The sequence below is a fragment of the Myotis yumanensis genome, unplaced genomic scaffold (genome assembly GCF_028538775.1).
Source record: "Myotis yumanensis isolate MYYU_CA2020_CCGP unplaced genomic scaffold, mMyoYum1.0.hap1 SCAF_10, whole genome shotgun sequence".
Classification (NCBI taxonomy): Eukaryota; Metazoa; Chordata; class Mammalia; order Chiroptera; family Vespertilionidae; genus Myotis; species Myotis yumanensis.
This window is the reverse complement of record NW_027223761.1, coordinates 76,483,590-76,504,728: the sequence shown is the minus strand read 5'-3', so window position 1 is coordinate 76,504,728 and position 21,139 is coordinate 76,483,590. Positions and strand designations below refer to the sequence as shown.

Below are 21,139 nucleotides of genomic sequence, written 5' to 3'. Positions count from 1 at the left end.
TCTCCTTTTATTTAGTCTGTGATTTTGTTGTTGATTTTTCTCCCTGCCCATTGTTTACATCAGTTTTTAATTTTTTTGTATTTTCCATGTGACCTTCTCCACTTTCCTTTCAACCAATCATGTGCGTGCGTATCATGTGACTTTGTCATGTGGCTTGCATGGTGCTGATGATGTCGTCCACGCTGGTGAACAGAAGGTAAAACTCTTTGTTCTGATAAGTGAAATAAATCTGGGACCACGGCCTGGCACCCAGGGCCCGCTCATTGCTTCCCGTCTCAGATTTCCTAAGTAAGGCCATTTGGGAGAGTTCCTCTTGTTTCAATTCACAGGCAGAACTCATCATTCTTTGCAGCCTTCACATGACAATTTGATACCAAGACAGCCTTAGGTTTAATGTTTTACTTTAAGGATTTGGCCATGCAAACTGCTATCTACAGTAAGGCCACTTCGCCACAGCACAGTTTGCAAACTTGAATTTTTACCAGAGAGTTCGCAAACATTATTTCCCAGAAAACAGTTTTGTAAATTAGCTTTATGACATTGTTGTTTAACTTTATCCAGTAGTTCTAAACACCACAGTTACTCTAAAATGAGTTATATTTACATGAAATTGTGAAAATGTATTTGTTCACAACAGTGAAACCCTATAGTTGCAAAGGTTGTATTCGCTTAAAACCAATGAGAGTGCTTCATGAAATTCATGCAAATTGAGGACTTTCTGAGATGAGAGACTTAAGAATTTTGAACTAGAGCAGTTTGCTGTGATCACTGAGGTGTCATTAGTCAAGAGCGACCCTCTCCCGGGCAGGGGGGACAAGTCAAAGCCAAAGTCACTTGGTGTGACCATGACAGGAGAGCTCCATGTGACCAAGAAGCACGTGATTGGTCATTACAGCAAAGGAGATAAAATTGTAGGCTAATTAAGTACAGAGCAGTGACAAAATAATTCGTTAATATTGCAACTGTCACGACTTTGTGAAAATATTTCACGATTACAGAGAAAGGCAGCCCCTGCTCACAGCTTTCCCGGCGAAAGCGAACAACGATTTCAGAACCTTGGCCCGGGAGTCATGTGCATTCTGCTCTCTTCTCACGGAAAATTTTCTTCAAATCCCAACCTGAGACACATACAGGCTGCACTGATCACAAAAGCGAAACTAACCCCAGTAACGCCCAGTGTGCCCATGCATGCGAGGGCCCCGGTTGACCTCACTTCTCTGAAAACTGATTGGGCGACATCCACAGGAACAAACCCATCCACAGCTCATCTCGCATGCTCTTCGCTCCTGGTCTGTCATTCCGTTGAGTGCTCCCCACGTGTGTGAGTCCTGTGACGTTCCCTCTCCCACTCCCTCCACACTGACCACCTCTGAGGGCTTTGGCTCTCTCAGCATGGCCACTGTGTCCCCATTTAGTCCCATTTACATCCGGACTCCTGGAAAGAGGTCTTGGATCAGAGCTGTCCTTATTTCCAAAAAGGAAATATTTGATATTTACATTGTCCCCATTAAGTAGGAATGTCCCCAGAGCAGGGAAACATCAGATCATATATTTTACATACTTTAAAAAGCATCCTAATCTGTGAGTCTTAGGACAGGGGATGTTGGCAACCTAAGATTTTCTTAACTCCAAGTCCCACCCCAAATATTATGGTTTCATCATTTCCCCAAGGGGGATCAGGCTCCTTTAGACCATGGTGACTGCTCAGAGGCTGATGTGTGGGGACAAAGCCTGGACATTCCCCCTGAAATCTTAGTGTGAGCAGACATTGTGTTGAAACCCTTTACTTTCTTTTTTAAAAACAAGCTTGGCCAGTGCAGCCAGTGTGGCTCAGTGGTTGAGCTTCGACCTATGAACCAGGAGGTCACGGTTCAATTCCCAGGCAGGGCACATGCCCAGGTTGCAGGCTTGATCCCCTGTAGGGAGCATGCAGGAGGCAGCCAATTGATGATTCTCTCTCATCATTGATGTTTCTGTCTCTCCCTCTCCCTTCCTCTCTGAAATTAATAAAAATGTACTTTTTTAAAAAAGAAGAACAAGCTTGGCCATTTCTGTGCAATGCTATAGTTCAGAATGAAACAAAGCACAGCGTTCACAAGGTAGAAACTAATCCACAGGTCAGTTAGAGAGCTCTCCCAGACAGAGTCAGCAAGGGAAGAAAAGTTTGAAGACGTTTCCTGCAGCTGCCTTAGAAACACACTGTAGCAGCGGTCTCAGCTGTCAGTGGAACATGTGGCCAGTACGAAAACATTCGCCGAGAGCCTGTAGCATTCCACAGCCGGATCCTCTCCTGCCAGCGGCAAAGGGACAGGCAAAGGACTTGTCATTGAGATGAGAAGCAGGAAATGGCCGTTATTAATAAAATTTAAGGGGGCAGAGAGATTAGAGCAAATAACATTTCCGGGGGAGAGAAATGAAGCTTGTTAGTTCAGGGCGCTATTGCCTCCTTTCTCTGGGCACTAGTTGGACCTACATGCGGAGGGTGTAAGCGAGCAGGGAGTCTTTCGGGCAGTGGGCTGTACACCCCACAGCTGCTGAAATCCAATTGCCTAGGGTGCACTTAGCATGTGCTGGAGGATCTAGTTATGTCCCCTGGGGTTCCCATCCACAGTGTTCACTGGGCCCAGCAGCACTGAATTAGAAGGGAGGTGAGAACAGGCATTGAGCACCGGGTCCCAGCGGCTCTTGGCTCTGAGCCTCCCGAGCTTTGGGTGTGGCAGTTCACCGCAGGGAAGCTCAGGCACCTGCCAGAGAGCCCAGCAGTGGGTTTGCTGCGGGGACCTCAATGCCCCTGAGATGGCATCGTCACTGCAGGGCCTGCTTCCACCAGTGACTCCGTCAGCTACTGAGGACTCTGTAAATGGGACCCCTCCCCCACCAGCATGTGTGTGACCAGAATCCCCTGCCCCCCTCTCACCCCCCCATCTCCTCCTCTCACCCCCCCCCTCCCCCGCTCAGTGTGCTGCATGTCGGAGCATGGATCCTTCCCCACCCCTCATAATGATCTTGTTTTTTTATTTAGCTACTGACACTGACTCGTACTAGGACATGCTGGTTCTGATGAACTAAACTCTGTAACACCCACTCTTCCTTCTTAGATTGAAACATCACTAACCACCCCTTCCACTCCCTCCTTTATTTTTACAGCTGTGTCGGATGGCCACGGTCTTGGGCAGCTCGCATAGACTTTCCACCAGGGCTTCTGCTCTAATTGCCTCTGTTCCCAAGGACTCCCTGCACTGCTGGTTGCCAGGGTGGAGAGCTAGCGCCAGGGGACTAGGGCAGGCAGTGAAGGGTCGGCCCAGATCCATGGACAGGGGACAGGGACGGGGGCTGTGGAAAGTGCCCACATCCCCAGGGTTCACTAGTGTGAGGCTCCTCCCAGGAGTACTCTGCCCTCCAGGAGGTGATGTAGAACATGTGCCTTGGGGCCTCAGAGGCGGGAGCCGAGTTAATTGTTGGCGATAGCAGTTATTTCTGTCATAACTTCTTCAGCCTGGATCAGCCCCATAACCACAAGCCATACCTTCGTGGTTATATTTTCTTTTTAGGATGATGAAACAAAGATAATTGATCAATTAATCTGTTGGTGTTTTCATGATACCCACGAGAAGGGAACTGGTATTTTGTGGTTTGGTCTGTCAGAGTTCATTTGTGACTGGTTAATTTGTATTTTGTGGGAACATTTTACTGCCCACCCCTCCCAAGCACACACATTCACATTCTTAACTCCTGGGAAATCCCATGCTGGACGGGATTTGTGAGCTAGATGGCTGTGTGAGCTTGGCCACAGGGAGCTAAGCATCCTTTCTCCGTACACTGGGCACAGTTCGAGGGTCCAAGAATGTATGCAGCACAGATCACATTCAATCGGCTTGTGTGGCATCTAGGGCAAAGTGTTGGGTCTCAGGAGGGAGACTCAGTGTGCTAATAGCTCTCAATCCTGATTCCCTTAAGGAATTTGCCGGTCCCCTAAGGACCAGTCAAACTTCTAACCTCTTGATGTCATTGTGAATGTTCCTGAGTTGGAAAAATCAAATAGGCTTCATATTTAAACATCTAAATCATGCATGTTAGGCTTTTTAAAACAATGAAAAGGCATACACAAGTGGGAACAGGAGTTAAGATAAACAAAAGAAACAATCATTTTAATGCTAGACAATCCTACTTGATAGACAAAGAGAGAGGTTCTAACACAGCCCCTACATCCACTGTGGCTTTATCTCCGATGTCCAAACCTGCGAGTGCCGGGGGAGAGAAAGCAGAGTGGGTGAAGGGAGATGCCAGGTTGACCCAGCCTTTCTCAGGGTGCCTGTTGGCACCTTAGCCTTTCATTCAGAAGATACAGTTCCTGGTGTCGGGCTTTTTTGAGGAAGAAGTAGTAGACCGTTTTCCTCCTAAGCTTCACAAATGCTGTCTGACTGCCCGGGCTTGCTCTCACTGCTGCTGTGGAATGCAGACACCCAGCAGCAGGGATCTGACCCCAGAGCTGCTGCTGATGAGGGGAAGGACGAAGCTGACTCCAGGTTCAGGGCACAGTAGCACAATAATTACAAAGAAGAACCTACAATCTGCAAGGCCAGAAATACACATTTAAATTGCCGTTTATAAGAGGAATTCGTGGGACCTGCATGTAATATTTCTGACTATAGGTGGTCTCTATGGTACAGTCTTTTATTTTCTTGCGTCCACGAGTCACATTCTTCTAGAAAATACCAGAACTGCTTGATATTTTGTATTTGTTATTGGCAAGGTTCATTTTTGAGGTACCGCTGTTTTAGTCTTTACAGAAAATATTTTGGGGGTAAATAAGACTCTCGGCTAAAGCTAAACTCAGAGGGTATAATTAACCCCACGGTTTTCCTGGAGCAACCTGCCTCTTGCTGCTGAACTGCAAACCAGCTTTTACAAATAATTACAATATTGGTTTTGCTGAAATTACCCATAATGATGTCAATCAGAGCAGCCACCGCAGATCAGAGTGCACGTGGGGACCCTCTAAATACTCTCCTCCCCTAATGCGTTCTCCAAAGCAGGGAGCCTCCTGAAGGCCACGCCCACTCCTTCAGCCTCAGCTCCCCTCCTTCTCCAGGCTGGCTGGAGACTTCTTTTTTTGTTTTTGTTTTTTATTTTATTTTATTGTTTAAAGTATTACAAATAGTAGTACATATATCTCCTTTTTTTTCCCCATTGACCTTTCCCCAGCCTCCCCTACCCCCTGGCACAGAGAGTTCAGGAAATAGTTTCTTTACTCCTTACCTAACCTTAAAAAAGAATGACTGGCAGTAAACATTTGAAGATGCATAAGACAATTGATTAAACAAATCCTGCTCTTTCCACATCTTGATGTGCCTATGATAAGTAACACAGCCACAGAGTGGGTCAGAATCCCTATGATGTTAGTGGAATATGCACTTCCTTTAGAAATACTGTCATGGGAAGGTTTATGTTTTTATACATGGGCCCCAGCATTTTTTAAGTTGATTATAACTCAGTTTATTTCATTTGTCTTATTCACCTTTGAAACTCCAGTAGCTTACTTGGTACCTAGTAGGTACTCATTATATACATTTGTTGAATAACTCATATTTAAAGCACTCTAAATGACACACCTGAATATTATATGATATAAAATGCTCTAAGTTATGTGGGAAAGTAGTACACACATATCAGAGTATCATGGTTGTCACTGAGATAAAATGATAGCAAGTTATAGTGTTCTAACTGGTAAATGTTACAACCATGTTCTAACTGTGATATAGTATAGTGGTTTCTCTGTGATCCCAATGATGTTTTTCTGAAACATACAAAGACAAAAGGCCCAGTGCACGACATTCCTGCACTCCGGGGGGTCGGGGGGGTCCCTTCAGCCTGGCCTGTGCCCTTTAGCAGTCCAGGAGCCCTGAAAGAATGGCCGACTGACGACTTAGGGAGCGGGCCTAAGCCGTCAGTCGGACATCCTTAGCCCTGCTGCAGAGGCAGGAGAGGCTCCTGCCACCACCACTGTGCTCACCAGACGTCAGCCCAGCCCAGCTGAGTGGTGCTCCCCCTGTGGGAGCGCACTGACTACCAGGGGGCAGCTCCTGCTTTGAGCATCTGCCCCTTGGTGGTCAGTGTGTGTCATAGTGACCAGTTGTTCTGCCATTTGGTCGATTTGCATATTACCCATTTATTATATAGGATAGGAGAGTGCCTTCATCAGAGCTGTTGGTTTATACAGGGATTTGTTGGTGAGATTTTCATTCATATGTCTTTGAAGAGACTTAGGTTCTCTTTTAAAAGATAAGACTTTTTTAAGATAACTTAAACAATTTTTAAAGGACCATTCTGTGCCGTAGAAATATAGAATTATTGATTTTGGGGTGCATTTCCTAAAAATGGATGAATATCCTATATTTCAAATTCTGTCTTTTACAGTGTCATGGAAATAGCTGTGGTGATCTTACAGTCCATCAGGGGCAGTGCCATGGTGTGTCACAGTGATGTCAGAATGAGAGCATCGGGTCCAGGGCCTGTATTTTCACATGTGGAGACCCGTCCAAGGCACCAGCCCCCCAGGCTCTCCTGCGGCATCCTTAGCATTCAGTTTAAAGGGATCTCACAGATATCAGAGAAAGCACCTCATCTAAATAGATATCCCCCAAAGTAGAGGTCCATGTTTGGCGGTATCGGTTCAGCCTTGGGAGCCCACCCTGCCTAAATCTGAGAGGAAATAATAATAATTTAATCTCTATTTCCCTTCCATGGTGCCTGGGGAAGGGCTGGGTCCCTGCTCAATGGGTGTGTTGGAAGGGCCGCTGATGCCACCTCCTTCCCTCCTCCTGAAGGCAAACAGGCCACTCATCACAGAGCCCATATCGCGTTTCTGGGTACAGAAACTTATAATGACTAGTGTCCATATCCATTCAGTGCCAGGTCACCAAGCCCCTGGTTTTCCTGGGACTAACAGTTTCTCCAGAGCCTAAGACTTGGTGTGATAACACCTGGAAAGTCTCAGGCCATCCAGAGTGAATTGGTCACCCTAACCAGCCAGAGAATAGCATTTTAAAGTTCCCCTGCATCTCCTACATCCACCATTCAGCACTGGTGAGCGACACGGAGCTGGCCTACTAACCTGTACTCCCTGGTGTTTCCTCTCAGCACTGGGTATTCATGGTGATAGAAGACCTAACTGGATTACTAAGGCTTAGAACGGGCCAAAAGAACATGAAAAGCATACATGCCTTGACATTATCTTCTAAATATTCTCCACTGAATCACTGGGGCCTGTGACTACAGAATGTCTTAAAAATAGGACAAATTTTTGCCTGAAGCCCCTTTATCTTTTTTTATTTTTGTTTTTCTTTTGTCTTAATCACTGGTAAAAAACAAACAAACACATAACAAGCACAAATACTTGGTTGCTCAGCAGTAAGGTTATGCATCTTCACTGTTGCAGCTTTTATGTGTGCCCTTTGCTAGCACTTCCCAAGCCTACATGTGCACACGGATTACGTGGGATCCTGTTAAAATAAGAGTCTGCATTTCTAAGGAGCTCCCAGGTGACGCGTACACCACTGGCCCAGGCTGGGTACCAGAGCTCTCCTGAGCTTTCTCTCTGCTTCCTCTTTGTCTCAAAGGGAGAGCAGGACACAGGGCCATTTTGAGGTTCCCAGAGTAACTGACCCAGGACAGTGGGCTGGACGGGCCTTGCCAGCAGCCTTCTCACAAGTTTCCAAAGGTACACTTGGGGTGCTGAGGTCCCAACCCTATTGACAAGCCTTTCCTGGCTCTTGTCTCACGGCCATGGTTCTGTCTTCCAGAGCACAAGCCCAGGCAGCCCACGCAGAAGGTCTCTGTTTTCTGGGCTCTCCCAAACGTTCCGTGTGAGGCCTTGAAACCGATTCAGAGGTGGCTCGCACAGGAAGTGCAGTATTTTCAAGTGTGCTAAGTCTTCATTTTAACTTTCCACAGCACACATTTCTCACCTCACTGCTTTCAGAGTCTACTAATGAAATAGTTTATCTGAAAGTAAATCAGTGCCTCGCTCACTGACGAGCCCCCCCGAACCACCCCAGCAGCCTGTCACATAGCACATCTTCCCCCTCGGCCTTGGATGCAGCGCTGCCCGCTGAGCACAAGCTGCAAAGAAAGACACACAGGGACCCTTTTCTGCTGAAAACTGCTAAACACATTGTTCTCTCTCTCTCCTCACAAAGACAGGGGCTTCGTGATTGTTACTTTAAGACAAGGTGTTGAGGATTATCTCCATCAGCTGAGCCATACATGCAGGACACATAAGAAACTTGCCTTGGCAAATAGTGCTTTATTTGATCACAGCCAGGAACTTAAATTATTTTTTAATGTTATTACTTAGATATCCAGAGAAGAAACTAGGCTGCTTTGAAAAGATATTTTATGCATGTGAGCTTTCTCCTTAAATGCTCTCATTTTTCCATATTTCAGGCCATTTCTCAAAATATCAGATTTATAAAAGTTATGTTTTCAGTTGTAAGAGCATAGCAGTGAAAAGTAAATGCAGGTTCCAGGGGCAAACAGGAGCAAAGGCCCAGCTCAGGAGTGTGAAGGGTTGTGCTTCCAGGGAGTCATTTGCCCAGAACATCCCCAAAGGGCCTAAGTTTGGGCTAAGTCTGAAGCATCTAACTGGAATCCAAAGTCTTATGTTTTCTGCTTTTTAACCATTTGAATTTCTGAGAAAGCAAAAGAGCCCAACCCCACCCCATCAGTGCATCCCTTCCTGATGGATGGGTTTCATTTTGTGGAGGAAAATGTCACGTGAACCAACTGGCTGTTTCAGGGGAACCCAGCGCTCCTAAGCTCGAAGGGCAGATGGGAGAGGATGGCAACTCCATCAAGGTGAACCTGATCAAGCAGGACGATGGCGGCTCCCCCATCAGACACTACCTGGTCAAGTACCGCACGGTGAGTGCCCCTTCCCAGGGCTCAGCCCTGCCCGAATCCCTGGCACATACCTTGGTGGGGCAACCACAGGCAGAGCCTGATGTGGCTGGACAGACACGGGTTCCAGGTCCAGCTTTGTCCCTTACTGGGTGGGCTGGACCATCACTCTGTGTGTTGGGCCCTGATCAGGGTTCCAAATCTCAAGACTGACCTACAGCTGTTAGTTCATGTCCACACTGGGACCATTTCAAAACCTCCAAAATGGCTGTGGTGGTGAGAAACTCATACTATGACTGGTTTTCCTGCTTCTTGAACTTTTGTACAAAGTTATTTTGCCGCTACCCTGAGCTTTTTGCAACTGCTATCTAATCACTGCAACCTCACGGGCCAGGTGCTGTGAGTACATGCAATTTCTCCCCATAGGCCTCACGGTGACCGCCACGTGTGGCAGAGGAAGTGAGGGCTGTGCAGTCAGGAAGAGCCTGACCTCAGAAGGCCGGGCCAGCCAGGGTTGGGACCCAGATCTGTCTGATGGAGGAAACTGGGCGAGCTCCCTCACCAGCTCTTCACCCCACTGAGCTGTTCTAATCCTGCTAACTATGAGTGTGGCCCTAAGCCTTTCCTTCCTGGTTGGCTCAGCACCCATCTAAGATTTCCAACATTACACCTTTCACCCCAACCCCTAATTTAGCATCTCTCTCCTGTTTTGGTTTAAGAATGACCCTTGGCCATTGCCAACCGTGGCCAGTTGCTGAGGCAGAGTCAGAGCACTGGGACCAGTGGATTGCTAGGGTTTCTTACTTAGGAAATACTGAGCCACAGAGCAGTTGCCTTCCTTCAACTAGCCCCCAAGAAAGGCTTTTTCCAGGAAGATGACTTACTCCTTCTGCCTTTGGATCAACCCTGTCGAAGGGGAAGGTGAGCCCTCACCTGGTTAGGTCACAGACCACACAGACTCCTAGAGGAGAAGCAGGCGCTGGGCAGACACCTGGCAGCACTGGAAGTGGACAGGGCTGGTGGGGGGGAGGGGAGGCGGTGGAATCCTCCGGCTGTTGTTACACGGATGTGACCAGACACACATGGAGTCCAGGTCCAACATGTGACCCAAATACATCATCCAGTCTCCCCAAACTTCCATTTCTTCTTTTGTAAAATGGGAACAAAATAGCTTATCGGGTTGTTATAAACATTAGTTATAATATATGCAAACCGGAAGTGTGACTGACACTTGGAAACCTCTGTGCCTGGTAAATACAGTAATTACTGCTAAGGTGCCGGCTGGGGTGGGAAGTGCCTCCCTTGGAGGCCTCCTCAGATGTCAGTTTTCCAGAAGAATCACTGTGGCTGTGCCAGGCAGGTCTGAGCTGGAAAGACAGCTGGGGCAAAACACTGAGATGTGTTAGATTTCCACAACCTTGACCATCCTCTGAAAACTTAGTGTTTGCTAAATATCATTAATATATATTAACATGTATTATATGACATCATGATTGCTTTATTAAATACTTGCTTTACATACTGGTTGTCTCTTTGGTAACAATGTTTGCCAATGAAAGAAGCTTATTTTCAGAGAAATAAGGGGAAAGACAGCTGAATTTCTTTGTTTTCAATTAAAAAGGGACCATATGCCCTGACCAGTTTGGCTCAGTGGATAAAGCATCGGTCTGCGGACTCAAGGGTCCCAGGTTTGATTCCGGTCAGGAGCATGTACCTTGGTTGCGGGCACATCCCCAGTAGGGAGTGTGCAGGAGGCAGCTGATTGATGTTTCTCTCTCGTCAATGTTTCTGGCTTTCTATCCCTCTCCCTTCCTCTCTGTAAAAAGTCAATAAAATATATTTTTTTAAAAAGGGACCATATGGTGGCATATGCACAAGCGAACTTCCAGCACCTCCACTTCCGGGTTAGATGCTAAGGAAACTAGCACTCCCTCCAGCATTTCCCCACAGTAGTGGTGGCCACGGCCCCTTCCTAAAGGCGGGTCTTTGGCTGGTGCCAGTCTTTCTGCCCGGAGAGATGGCTGTGCTGTAAGATAAGTCTCCCTGAAGCTCCGCCGTGGGCCACACCACCTCCCAGGTGACACTAGAGCGTGTTCTGCTCTTCTGAGGAGCAGCTCGTCACTTAGTAAACATTTGCCAAATGCTCTTGTGAGCCCAGCCTACACCTCTCTAAAGACTGTGAAGAGGTGGGCTGTTTGAGCAACTGTGAAACCATCTGAAGACTTTTCCGGAGTTCTGCCAACCTCCTTGTTGTGTCAGGGAGGAGGTCACCTGCCAGTGGCTTGATAAACTCCCACTCAGAACAAGCTCATTGGTGCGGTGAGGGATATAACTAGAAAGAGCATTCAAGGGGAAAAAGGGACCCTCTACCGCCAGCTGCAGATTTTGCCCTGTGCAGTGCTCTGCTGAGCTGAGTGCACCTTCCTGTGGGCACTCTGAGTGGCCCAGGATTGGACCTAATGGTAAAATGTACACCTGATACTCATGTCCCACTAGCAACCACCACTGTTTGTGTTTGCGAACATGTAAGGTTGACCCCCTGACGTGTGTAATCCTTAGGGTTTGTCAGGCTGGTAAAGAATAAACACCACATTCTATCATTGATTTTTATTTTCATTACTAGAGGCCCTGTGCACAAATTCGTGCACAGGTGGGTTCTGGCTGGCTGGAGGGGAGCGGCCGCAGGCGGTTGGCCAGCAGGCCCCACCCCCTATTGCAGTGGTTCTCAACCTTCCTAATGCCACAACCCTTTAATACAGTTCCTCATGTTGTGGTGACCCCCAACCATAAAATTATTTTCATTGCTACTTTGTAACTGTAATTTTGCTACTGTTATGAATTGTAATATAAATATCTGATATGCAGGATGTATTTTCATTGTTACAAATTGAACATAATTAAAACATAGTGATTGATCACAAAAACAATATGTAATTATATATGTGTTTTCCGATGGTCTTAGGTGACCCCTGTGAAAGGGTCGTTCAACCCCAAAGGGATCGCGATCCACAGGTTGAGAACCAACCGCTGCCCTATTGGGATGGGAGGGGCTGATTGGGGGCGGGGCCATCCAAGGGGAGGGGCCCTGGGCAGTTGGCCGGCTGGACCCACCCCCTGATTGAACTCCTGGTTGGACTCCCAGTCGAGGGGACACTTTCTATATTAGCCTTTTATTATATCAGATTTTGCACCAATCATTATTGACACACCAAAGTTCTTCTGTTAGCTAGTCTCACCAGTGTGCTCACCTAATCCTGCCTGGTGTCTTGTGTCCTTCCTGCCGGTGTCTCTCAGAAACTCTCTTCCGAGTGGAAACCAGAGATGAGGCTCCCGTCTAGCAGTGACCACATCATGCTCAAGTCCCTGGACTGGAATGCTGAGTATGAGGTCTCTGTGGTGGCTGAGAACCAGCAGGGGAAGTCCAAGGCGGCTCGTTTTGTGTTCAGGACCTCGGCGCAGCCCACAGCCATCCCAGGTACAAGCCCTCCGCTTTCCGTGAGTTCCCCGCTTGGAATTAATGCAGTGCTGCCCCTCCTAATGTGCCTGGACAGCCCTCACAATGTGCTTGCTTACAGCCATCCTCATGATCGGTTCCCATGCAGCGCTTAGTGTTGCTTTGTACCTACCTGTGCAGTGGGTTGAGATGTACTGGACTCCCAGGAAGGCTTGGCCCAGCATCCTGGGCAAAGGCCCTGTGTCACTTGGCCTCGAAGGACTGATGCTGAGCCCGTCCTTGGGAGCCTTCGGGTGGGAAAAGCCCCAGCTCCTGCCAACCCTTGGAAGCTGAGTAAGGTTCCTTTGTGAGACCTTCTCTGCCATCTGCCATTTCATACGAGGACCACGTACCTGTGTTTAAGCGCTTTCTATCTGATGCTTGCTTACCTGCACAGCCATGGTCCAAATCTCTTCTCTTTGGGGACCCCCAAGAGAAGGAAGACCTGGTGCCTAGTTCATCAAAAATCCTATCTGCCAAGGGCCTCGCAATTGATTAAATTGAACCACTTGAAACAGAGCAAGTGGAAAAAATAGATACTGGGAAATCCCATCCATGAAAGATGATCCAGTCTGCTAGAGATCATGATGGGAGCAGTAGGAGATGCAGGTCCGTCTCTAGGGATGCAGGACCAGCTCAATGTGGGAATAAAGTGAGAGTTCTGCTTTCCGGCCCAGCTCCCTTGCTGCTGGTGGCCAGTCTCCTCATTGACCAAATCCCTCTGAGCAGAGATCTTCAACATCACTCTCTGCTTTTCCATACCAGCCAAATGCCATCCACAGGCAGGAGAGGTGGGCATACAGCACACATCTGCAGCCTGTCGGAGGGGCCCCATGCCCTCTCTGCCATGTTGAAGTATGGTAGCAACATGTTCTGATCTCCCCATGGTCTAGGTCTGGTCCCCTCATGCTTGCCCTGCTTATAGTGTTTCCCTGGGCTCTCAGCTAACGTTCCAGGTATCTCTTCCCAATGGAAGTGAGGCCAGAAAGGATGTGGGCTGCCTCCAACAGAGCTGTGTGTGTGTGAAAGTGGGTTATTCAATCAGCAACACAATGAGATCAGTCTGTGGCTCCCAATGGTTGGTTGTGCATGAATGTGTGTGTGTCTGACGGGCGTGTGGGGGCCTCCAGGAGATGGCAAGTGCATCTTAAGCCATAGATCAGAAGCGTCGATTGGTCCTAGCCTCTGTGTTCTCAGGGAGACCCCTTAACACATGCTGGGGTGAGCCTGCCTCCGCAGGCACTGGCCACATGGTCAGTGTCAAAGGCAGGGCACCTGGGTATGGCTGCAAGAAATGTCCTCACTACTGCTTAGCAGGGTGCCCGAATGGGGGCGTGGGGGGCCTGCCATCCTCTGCCCTTTTTTCTTCGCATTCTTCGGTCAGTTGTCTTCTTGAATTCAGTAGTCTGGTGTGAGTGTCCAGGTCTGCTCGGCCTTTATGGGACATTTAGGAGCTGAGAGAGTGAAAGGCTTGAGTAACCCCTTTGCAATGAGTCTGCTTCTGATGGCATTTGTTTCCAGCGATAAGATCCCATAGGCAGGGGGCCCAGCCTTGCTGCATTCACATGCTGGGCACGCCCCATAGCAGCAGCTTCCAGGGTGTGTCATGTCCAGAAGTTCCGGGAAGACCTTGTCCTCCAAGGTCCTGCCCTCTAGAGATGCCAGCGTCCTCGTTAATCATCCAGGAGCCCCATTAGTCAGAGAGAGCGGGAGGGGCTGCTCACCACACTCTCGTACCATCTCAGAGGAGGTGGCTCTGCGCTGGGTGGGAGATGGAACTCTGTGGTCAGCAGGTGGTAGCAGGTAAGGGGCGCAAAGCTAAGTTTTCTTTAACAGCACTGTGGGTGGTGGGATCATGCAATAGGAAGAAGAATTCAATTCGTGGTTGAAAAGGCAGCCCCCTGGCCTCTGCACAGTTTGCTACCCAGACTGCAGTGATCAAACGCATCTCTCCCACTATGTGTACAAAGCTCTAGTGGCAGGAAGGCCATGGGTAGGCTCATTGGCTGTAGCTAAGAGACCTCACCTTAGTCAAAGGTAACACTCCCCTAATCAAAACCTGTGTCGTACTGGAGGCTTCTGTTCTCTCACTTTAATTTCATGCGCTTGCTGACCCCTAATCCCAAGCTCACCCTGCTGTGCTGCTTCTGGCCCTGCTGAGCTTGGGAGCTGGCCTGGTGGTAACGAACTGCACTGGACTCTTCTCTAACCTCCGACATTTAATTTACTAAAGTTGAATTAACCTTTGATTCTTGTGTTTTCTATATTTGACCTAATTTTTTTCTTTTTATCTATTTTTTTTCCTCTGTTTCTGTCTCTACCTTCTCTTTTCTCCTCCCCTTCCCCTTCCTGTGTCTGTCGTCACACATATCACCTTGGACATCACTGGGACACCCCCACTGCCACCTTTGTTTTTAAACAACCTCATTCTCTCTGGGGACCCATGGCTGGGCACGCAGCGACCCTGGGAGGCTGCTCTGCGTCCTACACCTTTGCCTCCTTGCTTTTCTCTGCAGTGACTCTTCTTTTGCTCTGTTAGGAACTTAAGAACACACAGAAAAGTTAAATTTGCTTAAAAGCCCAGTTCCTATGAGAATGATCAGTGCCCCCTTTGGAAGAATGGCCACGGCCCCACGCACTCTGTGGAAGAGGAAGGTTTGCAACTGGAGAAAGCTGGACCTCCAGACGTTTCACCATTTCCGTATATTTTTGTGCCACTTCATAAGGAGGTCTCCCCTCTTAGTGGAGTACAATACGCTTGGGAGCGCTTTTCTTTACACAGTATTTAAAAGGCGTCATGCTAGGTTTACAGCGACATTGCTGCGCATCTGCTACTTGCTGCATTTTTTGTCCTTACCTGAAAATGATGTAGCAGAGGAAGACTTCTGAGTACCCCCAAAGCTTGCATCAGCTTGTTAAAAACCCCACACGCCCCCATTCTAACCCCTCCTCTGCCCCTCAATACTAGTTGTCTTTGCTTGCATTTCAGTGCCCTATAAGGCAGCCGGACCACTGTGATTCACCTGAGCATTTTGATGACATGATGGCAAATTAAGTCACCCTGTTGACCGTGCAGCAGAAGAATTGGATTTGTTGAGTATTTACTGGGGTTGATCAAACATTCCAGGAAGCGCTTTGGTCCTGCAGCCTGTCAGAGGGGCCCCATACCCTCTCTGCCATGCTCAAATATGGTAGCAACATGTTCTGATCTCCCCATGGTCTAGGTCTGGCCCCCATCATGCTTGTCCTGCTTATAGTGTTTCCCTGGTTCTATGCTGGCTCTGTGAGCAAGGCCACCTGTTAATGTGCCCAACACGTGTCAGCTTAGTGAGACACGTGTCTCCCAGGAGGGCGGACACCTGCTGCTCAGCTGCAGGTCAGCACAGAGCCTCATGTCTTGGGGGTTGTGGTTCAACAGTGAGCCACGTTATCGATAAGTCAGCCTCCCAGATTGGAAGCATCCACTGTGAGCCAGGCATGAGCCTTGCACTCTGCCCATACATGCACACAGGGAGGCAGGGAGGACACAGGCCACTCCCAGGCTGCCCAGCCTGGACTGTTGATAAATTGGGGCTCGGTCGGTCAATCTGTCATACTTCCCGAATGCACCAAACCCTTATTGGTCAGTGGCCCTGGTGACATTTTTAAAGCTGGTGAAAGCCAGCTGCTCCTCCCTGCTGTTGGGGAGTATGCCTCCCCCACGTGGCCAGGAGAGGAAGTAGGGGTGTATGTGAAAGTCCCACACAGGGACTCAAGGTGAGTCCTGCTTAGTGACATCAGTGCATATTTGGGATGGAACTTCTGAATAAAAACTCCCTCCCTCCATTGTGGTCACATATCATTCCACATGTCTCCTCTCTGAGCATCTCCACAGAAATCTGATTTTTGTTCTTTTTGGTCTCTTTAATTTTTAGTTCTGTGTGATTTCCCCTTTGGGAATCTAAGTGATCCCATGGTTTTGGGGGTAGAGCTGCCCATCCCTAGTGCTCACAGTTTAGAGGCTCAAGTGCAGACACCAGAGACCAAATGCTACTAACAGCTCAGGCAGGATAGTGCCTCCTGCCCCAGCTGCCTCCTGCCCCCGCTGCCTCCAGCCACAATTCAGTCCTCTCCCTCGGGGTCTCCTGGCCGCCTCACCCCATGCAGCAGGAGCAGTGTGGTTCTTAGGCACAAGGCAGAGCACTGAGGAGAGGCAGGTGGTGCCTCTGGGCCTGGGGTGGGAATCCCAGGTCAGTTAGCAAGAGCTGCAGGGAGGGCCAGGGGGGTGAGCTCAGTCCTGGTGCAGGTGAGCCGTCACTGTCCTCCAGACCCCGGCACACCCTCGATGTCACCTTGGGCAGAAGTCATTCAGGAGCACCCTCTTCAGGGTCCCAGGTCCCAGTCCCACCCGCACGGGAGGGACAGTGTCAGTGTTTCTGAAGGGACTCTTTGGAGAGCTAGCGCAAAGGAAGGGGAGCCTGACCCAGCCCTGTCCCCTCAGACACCCCCCCCAAACCCGCCAGGCAGACCTCCGCTGATGCAGCTTTGGCGTCACTGCAGTGGCCGCGTTCAGACAGGCCGCGGTTTGTAATGAGAGGCCCTTTGGGAGACAGCGTGAGGACGCACCCCTCCCAATGGACACTGAATTCTGGGTCGGTCATGGCTATGGCCCAGCCCTACCAAGAATCCCTAAGACAGTGCCCCGGAGAGCCCTGCAGGAGTGGCGCCCCCCTCCCTCCCTGCATCCCCACACCCAGCCTCCAGGCCCACAGGGTCTCTGCTCACTTTGGGAAAATCTATACGGCTGGTTTGGATCATGTTTGTCTACTAATAAGAATGCTAACGTTGTTGTGCAGATAATCAGCCAGGCCTTTCTGAGGTTTACACCTTTGCATTATTAAAGGAAATAACAGTCACGTGAACTCTCTGGCGTGTTTTGATTTTATTTGATAGTTGTGTGTCCCACAAAGTGTCGAGTCCTTTCCTCCACCGCACATGTACCTGGAGAACTTTGATCACCCCACAGGGCCATGTACACAGAACCCCAAACTTGCCGCCCACTGAGTGGAGCTCTGTGCCTTTTCTCAGAGATGCTCCTTGCAGGCAGGGGGAGGGGCACGGGCCTTTGCAGAACCAGGAGGTGGCCACTCTGGCAGGGCACACTCTGGGCCACCGGATACACAACTTTGCAACAAGGCCTCCGATTCCGCAGCTCCCTTTAAAACCCTGGCACAGAGGTTGCACGGGGTGTCCTCGCGATGGTGAGAATCTGAATGTTTTCAGTGGTGAGCCCTGCTCTGTGTATAACCACAGTAGTTAGATGCTTCCCCCGAACCCCAAGACCAGCCTTCTGGTTGGCAGATCCTGGCAGGAACAAGCAGACGTGTCAGGGTTGGGAGTGAACCAGAACTCCGCTCAGCGCCTGAGTCATGGCTGGAGGGGGCACTTCTGCTGGGCCGAGACCCCGTGGCACACAGCTCAGGACCACCCGGCTCCTGTAAATATGAGACCCATAGCTCATGTGAGACACTGAAGAAAGTAGGCCTTTGCAGGTCTAGTCTGGGGGCAAGGCAATTCCCAATTCAGTGCCAACCTCTCCCACACCAGAAACCACAGACAGTGGGCAGCCTGGCTTCGTACCCTCGCTGTTCGGGTCAGCTCTAACCCCGAGGTGATGGAGGAACTGTGCTTCAGAAGCGCTCTGTGCGTGCAGGTGTGCGTGCAGGTGTGCCGGGGAGTCAGGCAAGGGAGGCCAGGAGGAAGCGCTTGCCAAGATAGACCCCAGGAGGTTTTTCTTTTTCCTTTGGTAACATGTTACTTACGATGCAGGACATGATCTTTGTCCTTCTAGCTTCCCCGCTCTAAACAATTCTGTAACATCCACCAGGAGATAATGAATGTGGGGTTGACTTGAATACCCCTCTCATCTGTATCCTGGTATTCCTCCTATTTGTGCTTCTTTTTACAAAGGCTGCACACACTCTTTCTCCAGCTTGAGGGGTACCCAACTTCCTCTAGAAATCTTGGCTCTGGGTGGTGAGCTGGGTGGTTCCTTGTCCTTTAATAGTCTTTGCTTTCTCTGCATCCATTCAGTACCTCAGTTAGGTCAAGGCCACCAGGTGGGACTCCACAGCTCATCTTAGGAGCAGCTGCTCCCCATGTAACTCAGGGGCAGAAGAGCTGGAAACAGTGGTCCCCCAATGCTAGGACGCACAAGGAGCACCTGGGCGCTTGATCAGATCCCAGTTCCTGAGCCTCGCCCCCAGAGATTCTGATTGGATGGAACTGGGAAGCCCCAGAATCCAACTTTTTAACAAAGCTCCCAGGAGTTCTGCTATAGGTGAGAAAACATTACACTGAGGCATTTATCTTTTCAATAAAAATAAAATCACAAGAGTCAATGAATAAAGGTGGGACCTACCTAAGTCCTCCAGGAAACAGTCCCTCTCAGTCCCCACCCTGGAGATTGACACTGGGGAGTGTTAGGCTCAATGTCAGCAACAGGCTCTTACGGCTGAGGAGGACTTGATGCCATCCTCTATCCTAGGCCCTGCCCAGTGCAGAGCCTGGGGCAGAGCATTGCAATATCCCTGCCAAGGGTGTCCAGCCTCTGCTTGAATGCCTCCAGCAGCAGGGAGCTCCCCTGCCTCGGCAGGTCACACCCACCACCACATTTGAGCACCCCTGTTTGCTAGTTCTTTCTCATATGGAGCTGAAATCTGCCTCCCAGTCCACAGTTTATATCCACTGGGGAAACCAAATAGCACTCCTCTTCCTTCTCACAACACATCTGTAAACATCTGGAGACAGCATTCTCCTGTCCAGCTAAACAACCTTTCATTTACAAGTGTTCTGTGAACATTTCCTGTAAGTTGGGCTCCCTAGATGCTGTGGAGACATAAGACAGATAGGCTATCTGCTAGGAGATCTAGAGGGCACATGTAAATGAACAGAAAATGATAACTAGTGGTGAGAAGAGAATAAAACAGGTAATACGGTAGATTTGGGGTAGGAGTGCCTAAGTAGATAAGAGATGGAGGGTAGGGTGACATTTGAGCTGAGGTTTGCAGGACAACAGAGAGCCACCCATGAGGTGATAGGGATGGAGTGTTCCAGGTTAGGGATCCACAGGTCCTGAGGTGGGAACAGCTGGGTGTGTTCAGCAGGTGAAACAAAGGCTCAAGCAGTTGAAGCACAGAGATGGGGTGGGGTCAGTGCCATGAATTACTATGGCTGAAGGAGGGGGAGAGTCCATGGCTTGTGTAGGGCCTTTAAGTCAGGAGAAAGAATTTTAATTTTACATCAAAAGAAACGGGAGACCACTGCCCTACTTTTGGTTTAATGACACAGTGTTTGTTTGTTTTGTTTTGTTCTGTGTTATTTTATTTTGCTCTTTCCAGTCTGAAGCTACTATCATGGGCATTTAGTTATACAAAAGACACTTACAAAAAAATAAAAGACCAAGACAGCCAGAGGGAGATGCATGGTGGACTGGGGGGTTGGGGGGCAGCCAAGGGTCAGGGCTGGGTGTCTCCTCACAGGTTCCCAGCTGAGGGTGACAACCAGCTTCATCCCACCCCGAGACCCAGACAGTGAGCACCCCTGGGAGGCGGAGGCAGGTTCTGGGTTTGGGGAGGTGCCCTCCCTGCCCCACCACTAGCGAGCAGAGGCACCAAGGCCTGAAGATACTGCCCGAGGCTTGCCTGCACCACCTCCAACAATGACATTTCATTTTTAAAAAATCTTTCACCCTCCTGGCCCTTTGGCCCGCCTCTGAACGAGGTTGTGTGTTGCCTTCAGAACCAGTGCAGCACTGGAGCTGGTCTGCTGAGCCCAGAACACAAGCTGACAGCTTCGCTGCCTCTCCCACACATAGAGCAGCTCTCCAGGAGTTTATTTTTCCTCTTTAGAGATATGGTTAGTCCCCTGAAACCATATCTATACAGTAGGTCCTTGGGTTACGTCAGAGATCCGTTCCTACGGCGCTACATAATGCGATTTTCGCCCTAAGTCAGAACCCACCTACATAAGCACCTACATCACTGACATGGAGCACAAACACAGCAATAATGAAGTGAAACAGTAAAAAAAATTTAAAAGAAAGATAACAATTCCTGACCTGTACTTGTGGTAAATAAATAATAAAAAAACATAAAGCACATATGTACATACTTTGAAATGATGGAACTTTTTTTTTTATAAATAAGTGGGAAATGGCGATGTAACCACAAAACAACATATATTGAGTCAGACATAACCGAGGACTGTCTATATATATAAAAGCCTAAGTGACTGTTCAACCGTTTGACTGTTTGACCAGTAACTATGATGCACACTGACCACCAGGGGGCAGACACAGACTGATGAATCTCAGAGGGGAGGGGGGAAGGGGAGATTAACCAAAGATCTTATATGCATACTAGAGGCCTGTGCACCAGTGGGGTCCCTTGGCCTGGCCTGCGGAAATTGGGCCAAATCCAGCAGTCTGACATCCCCTGAGGGGTCCCAGATTGTGAGAGGGTGCAGGCTAGGCCGAGGGACCCCACCAGTGCATGGGGCCTCTAGTTTATGTATAAACCTCAGAATGCAGAATTAGTGCCATTGAATCTAAAATGCATATACCCACACACACAAGGACTTCGGGTTCCTTCTGCAGAAGTGGGTACTTAATACCCATTGGGTCCTGATGTCAGGGGACTGCAGCCCAGTGTCGGGATGGAGAGAAAGCCCACAGCTGATGCTTCTTCCCTATGACAGGATTCTACAGAC

The 21,139-nt window shown here is 49.1% G+C and overlaps 1 protein-coding gene across 6 annotated transcripts in view; it reads left to right on the top strand.

Annotated features, from left to right (window-relative positions):
• Window positions 1–21,139, top strand: part of NCAM1 (neural cell adhesion molecule 1) — a 337,712-nt gene that overhangs the window by 307,512 nt on the left and 9,061 nt on the right. For 4 of the 6 annotated variants that reach the window (XM_070426026.1, XM_070426025.1, XM_070426028.1 and 1 more), the window contains 2 exons: window positions 8,798–8,922; window positions 12,193–12,373. In XM_070426026.1, coding sequence (XP_070282127.1) covers window positions 8,798–8,922; window positions 12,193–12,373 — 306 coding nt within the window. Of the gene's footprint in view, window positions 1–8,797; window positions 8,923–12,192; window positions 12,374–14,850; window positions 17,287–21,139 lie in introns of those variants that run through there. The other 2 variants (XM_070426030.1, XM_070426029.1) reach the window with 1 other exon arrangement.